Raw genomic sequence first — 6,265 nt, 5'->3', positions numbered from 1 at the left:
CCCCCCCCCCCCCCCGAAAATATAAAATCATTGTTCAATATATTCAGTCCATATCACTAAACATCAGGCAATATATAAAAAAAAAATGATCGTTCTGTTGTTCGTATAATGTCATACAGTAGAGCCACACATTTATCACACGTGGCTACTGAGTGTCACAAGCGCTTTTTCTCATTTCATTATATTAGATTTTTGGGGCCAGATTTTCAACCAATGTCCTAAAATATGTATGCACATTTTTAACAATTCAACGTGTATGCAACTAACATACAATCATTATGTGCTGAAGGTAGCACTGGTACCCTTTGCAAGAGGTATAAAAGACACCAGCTAACAGTTAGGATAGACTTTCAGCTAGAGGTCTACCCAAACCCTCTGCCATGGTTGCTGGTTTCTGCTTTTAAAGTATTACATACACATAACTAAATATCTGCCTATGCAATCTGTAGAGAAAGAGTTCATTAAGTATCTAATTATTAATATTTGTGCTCACAAGTTACTGCAGGTGCAAAGTGCTAAAGTAATTATCTACAGATGCACAATTGCATGAGAAATAAGAAACTGGTACTAAAATCTGGAATCGAATCTTTACAAATTTAATAGAAATTGATAATATTTATCTTCATAAGCATTTATTCATTCTGCAAATGGGAACTACTTTATTAAAAAAAAATCTAGTGGCACAAAGAGACAGTTTGTTTCTCTACAAGAGAAATATGCTTCATATTCCTATTTGCCTCCCTACCGATATTTGCCTTGTGAAGTACCACTCAGAACTCAACTGCCTGTTCAGGTCCAATTCTTTTTATACTGAAGGATGACAGAAATGCAGAAAGAGAAAGAACTAGAAAATATATTGAAGTAGTTATAGCCAGGATCCTGTGCACCTTCACTTCCGTCCTTATTCATTCAGATTGAGTTCAGTTTAACTGCTCACATGAGTAGGGATTTGCAGTATCGGATCCTAACTTCGTAACCTAACCTTGTAACTGTAAATACATACACCTATTATTGATTGCTTTTACTTCATTGACAAAATACTGAAAAAACAGAAAAACTAGAGCCCATAGAATTTTAAGTTCCATTGGTATGCATGTCAGCTTTTGCACCCAAAACTTTGTAACAAGATGGGGGGGTAGGTGTGAAAGTCTGGCTTATGAAAATCTATTTTTCAGAACACTGGAGAGGTGTAAATACAAAGTGACTCATAATTCAGTTCAGATTTTGTTAAAGTCCCTCAACCAAGTCAGACTTGACTACAAAATCCTGTGGTCACATTTATGGGAAAGTAAACTTTTGACCAGAAACACCAAAAACCCATTCCCTCTTTTTTGTAAAGGTCAGTCTGTAGGATATATATATATAATTTTTCTTTTTTAAATTATGAAACTGAAACTGAAGCCTTAAATTCTAGAGTCCTGTGGGTTTTCAAGGCCTACTTTGAGGTTTTATTTATGCCTGTTTGCAGAAACAATATTCTCAGTTTAGGGCTGGGGTGTCAAAGATATGGCACACGGGCCACATCTGGCCCACAGAGCCCCATCATCCAGCCCACAGTGCTGCCTGTGGGTCTCAGACAGGACCAGCACACTATGTGTAGTGTGCGCTGGACCAGACCCAATCACTGCACACACAGTGTGGCACTGGACTAGCACACGTAGCACACAGGGCTGGGACATGTGGAGCCAGTCCAGGGTGCCTGCTGCATGAGTTTGACACCCCTGGTTTAGGGTCTTCTTACTGAACTATTCTGGAAGGCAATGCTTTTCCTCTTTGCTGTCAATGTAGGGGATCTTTGTGTGCGTGTTAATAGGAACATCTGGGGAAGAGAGGGTAGAGTGGAGGGAAATGTTTTCTATCAATCCCCAGCTAGTGGAGCTGAAGGCTCCCTAAGAACTGCTCTAAGTTATGCTGGGAGAGTCAGTCTGGTCTCAAATCAAGCCATGAACAGGAAAACAGAGAAGAGCAGTCTCCCCTCCCTCCTTTCCACACACACACACGGTGCTGTTGCTACTAGGATTTAGATTTCACTTTATACACAATTTTGATCAAATGGCTCTCATTTTTGCATTGAAAAGATGCCTAAATATGTGAACATTGGCAAATTTTCGATGCAAAGCTGCCTGTGCTAGAAATGAGAGCCACTTCTGCTCACAAGGGGAAAACATTTCTAATCTAAATATTTTAGATTTAGAAATACTTTGAGTCAGTCAAATCCACACTTTTCTAGTTGATTTCTGCTTTCTAATGATTTCTTATTCACAATGAGGCCACTTCCCAGAGCTCTGAGGGTATAAAGGGACCTTGAAGGGGTAGTAAATTACATTTAATACATGTTAAGGCATCTTTAGATCCTCAGTACTTTAGAGCATTATCCAGTGGCCTTAATGAAAATGAGAATTTAGCCTGAGGTTTATAAATATTTATGAATTCTAAATGTGAGATTGCTCTATTAATTCAGTGCAGACAGACCTCCATTTATCAAATTGTAAAGGCAACTGTATTTCCAGGGATTAATTACATTAGGTTTCTGATGTTCCTTTCCCACTCTGAAGGAGATTTTGGGCAGAAGAGGACCAGAAACTAGCTTGGGTGAGCTGCAGCTGGCAGGCTTCCCTCATCTCCCTGGATCAGAAATGGGGTACAGTATTTGTGTAGTATAACTACTGTTCAGTTTCTCACTATTAGCACAACATCGTAAGAAAGTAGGTCTTGAAGGGACTTCATGGCTTGGGACAGAAGTTACACACAAACCAATTTAAGTGATCAGAAACTGGTGAAAACCAGTAACAGCACATAAATTCAGTGCACATAAACCAGTTTCAAAATGACTGAAACTGGTTTAAGACAAACCTAGCTGAATGTAGCATCAGACTTAACTGATTTGGGTTGAAGTATTTTATGGAAGTTCTGTCCCAGACCCCTTCCTGGTTTAAATTAAGTCAGAGTCCTTCAGCATCCCAGCATGCTTTTCAGCTCTGAGCTGGGCTGGGCTTGTTGCTCCAGAGAGCATGGCTTGCTCTGGCCCTCTTCTCCCTACTTGGAGCTCTGGCTGGCTAGGGTGGAGGTGGAGACTGCAGCTGGGAGACAGCAATGTCTGCTTGGCTTCCGCCTACCCCGAAGTAGAGCTCAAAGTAACAAGAGAGACTTTGTTTTCTTGATGGGTTGATAAGCATTGTGTTCTGATAAGTTCCCTGCTGGCTTGCTGTCAGTGTTCAACAGTGGGCAGAGAGAGGTGTGAGAAATGACCTGGTTTGCAATGAATGCAGTGCCTGTCAGTTTGCTGCAGACAGTATGAAGAAGCAGGGAGAGGGAGATTGCAAAGCTCAGTATCATCAACAGATGCATGCGGTCCACACAAGCAGCCCTCCCTCCCTCCCATCCCTACCCTTTGCCTCAGAGTGCTAGCCAGGGACCAGGGGCTGGGGTTTGGCAACACTCCCACCCCTTGAGCAATGAGCATGGGGGAAACCCTGGTAAGGGCTCCTTCCCCCTCCCCCTCCAGGCAGACCCTAGCTGGGGACTGTGCAAGCCAGGGTGGGAGTTTAAACCCCACCCTAATCACAGCATCCTGCCAGGGGCCTGTCCACATCCCCCCTCTTGGCACAGCACTATGCAAGGGAAGGGAGGGCTACTCTAGCACCCCCCAGCTTCTAGCATGAGCCACTGCAGGTATCTGCCTGCATTTTCTGAATCAAAAGTGAATGTCTATCCACTTGTAAATCCATGCAATCTCTGCAGGTTAGAGTAACCTGCAAAGATTGAATCAATTCAGGCTTGGGCTTTTTGAATGTCTGCCCCTATACCATGAGGTCATTTAGTTCAGATGACTGCTCAGGGCAGGATGATCCCTGAGTAAACCATCCCAGGAAAGTGTGCATCTAACCAGCTCCTGAAAATATACATGGGTGGACATTCTGCAGCTTCTCTTGGTAGCCTGTTCCAATGCTTGAGAACTCACAGTCAGAAAAATTCCTCCTAACCTCCAACCTATATTTTTTCTGCTGCAACTTGAGGCCATTGAGGCTCTTAATTCCATTCCCTAGAGACACAGAGAAAAGTCTATCTCAAGCCTCTTTATAACCGCCCTTCAGATATTTGAAGATTGCTGCTCTCAGAAATTTCTAAAAATCTCTGCAGAAAGTGCAAGAAAGTTGCCTACGAAAGATTCATGCCAACTGGGTTTTAGAAGGTCTGAGAAAGACAGAGTTGTAGAGTAATATGGTAGTCATATTTTGCTAAGGAAGAAAAAAGGAATTGCACATGAGAGTGTTGTTCCAACCATAAGAATACCCGCTCACTACACAGCTACAGAATAGGATAATGAATTTCTATTAGTAGTGCTATCTAGTCTCTCACCAGCATAATCATTTTTGTATACCTATATCTAGTGTGACTATTGTAAGCTCCTGCATTGTTCACCTCGCTTTGAAAACAGCCTTTTTTACTGATCTTGATTGTACCCCCAAGGGTTATTGAGGCAACTGAAGTCTTTTGGCCAACTCTGGATCCAGCCCTGCGTCTAATACATAAGAGAATATTTTGTATTAGGGGAGAAAATTCACCTTCTACACAAGATAAAATAGTCTTTGCTCCCATACCCACAATGGACAAACTTTTATCTTTCCTCATAAAAGCCACAAGCTCAGAACTAATACAGCTATAAATACCCACAGGAAAAACTATGACATATAGATATATCTATATCTGTACAATATGATACCTGCAAGAAACTCATGACATATATATACACACACACACACACACACACACACACACACATATAAATATATATATATATAGCTGCAAGAAAATGACTCCCATTAGAAATCTAACTTGCAGTTGTGATGTTGTGACATACATAATTTCATCCAAGGAGTGTAGCAAATTCTGTCAGTCAAAAACATCTGGATATACTTTTATCTTTTACTGTACGTGGTATGTGCCCAAAAAGAAATATATTTGTCATAAAATAGTCAATTCAGAATTTTAGACTGTTCCTAAAGAAGTAGAAAACATAATGAAGGCTACTTAGTATAACTGATGGTAGATGGTTTCAAGCTGTAATCTTAAAGTTATACTTCATTTTTCATTATACAAATTAAAAAGTTTCAGTACAAATGCTCACAAATCTGCTTTACCAGTGCAAGTCCTGTGGTCTGGCATTAGTGCAAAGCCTTGTTTACAGCTACAATCATAGCTGCCCTCTGAGTTCGTACAGAAACTCTCACAACCACCGTTCATTATGCTGCATTCATCAATATCTAGAAAGAAAAAAAGTATTGTTAAAAATGCATATGGAAAGCCTTTATTTAAAAAAGGAAGTGCATTTCAAAGATGTATTTTGGGCTAAATTTTCAAACAGGCATCAGTCCAGTCTCTGGTCTTGCACATACTTTGCATGCACCTCTACCACACCCAAGTGAATATAGAGGCACATGCTTGGATATAGGCACTAGCTATTAAGGGAGTGAGATTTATGTTAATTTACCTGAATGCACATGCAAATCACCCTGAAACAGGAACTAACTCCATTCCTAGAGTACCTGAGTTCCCTGAAATCAGTGGAACTGCTTATGTGGGTTTGTAAGGCTGGCCTGAACAACTTGGCTGAGCACATCTTATTCAGATAGGATCAGAACTACATTTTTTTGCCTATATATCAGAATTTTATTTAGCTTTAAGAAAACAGAGCGGAAAACCATATGGCTAAGCTATCTGCAGATTAGATGCAAGGAGGTATGCGCTCAGAGCATACACAGTACTCTATTCTATCAAAGCATTGCAGGAGCTGGGGTGGTGCGGGCACTAAGGAGTACGGTTAACAGCACAAAAGTCAAAAGCTCCAGGCCACAGCAGAAGCACTCACAGCATGGCCTGTCAGATTCCAAGGAATACACAAATTCTGCTAAACACCTTGTCACAAGGACATGAAAAAGGAAAGCACTGCAACCTTAAATACGGCAAATTGTGAATAAAGTACTGATCTCAGGAATAACACAATGTACCTCAGTGGTTCCTGTACTTATTCAAACGTAAGTCACTTATAAATTACCACGTTGTTTTATATCTAACAGTTAATCAACTGAAATGCTAATTATTATATAATTATACAGTGTAAATACTGCAACTATTCCAAAATACCAAGTAAATAGGAAGGAAAATGGACACAAACAGACCAAATTTGAAAGCATCTCAGATACTAGGATGTTCACACTTCAGTATCCTGCATGCTACCAGTGTGTCAGAATCATACCGTTAGATA

General features: G+C 40.6%; 1 protein-coding gene across 1 annotated transcript in view; it reads right to left on the bottom strand.

Annotated features, from left to right (window-relative positions):
* FBN1 (fibrillin 1) overlaps positions 1 to 6,265 on the bottom strand; it is a 234,959-nt gene that overhangs the window by 85,459 nt on the left and 143,235 nt on the right. The window contains exon 30 of the mRNA XM_019503825.1: positions 5,142 to 5,264. Coding sequence (XP_019359370.1) covers positions 5,142 to 5,264 — 123 coding nt within the window. The remainder of the gene's footprint in view (positions 1 to 5,141; positions 5,265 to 6,265) is intronic.

Source organism: Gavialis gangeticus, unplaced genomic scaffold (genome assembly GCF_001723915.1).
Source record: "Gavialis gangeticus isolate Ggan-Ray unplaced genomic scaffold, GavGan_comp1, whole genome shotgun sequence".
NCBI classification, from domain to species: domain Eukaryota; kingdom Metazoa; phylum Chordata; order Crocodylia; family Gavialidae; genus Gavialis; species Gavialis gangeticus.
This window is presented reverse-complemented; position numbering and strand designations above follow the sequence as displayed.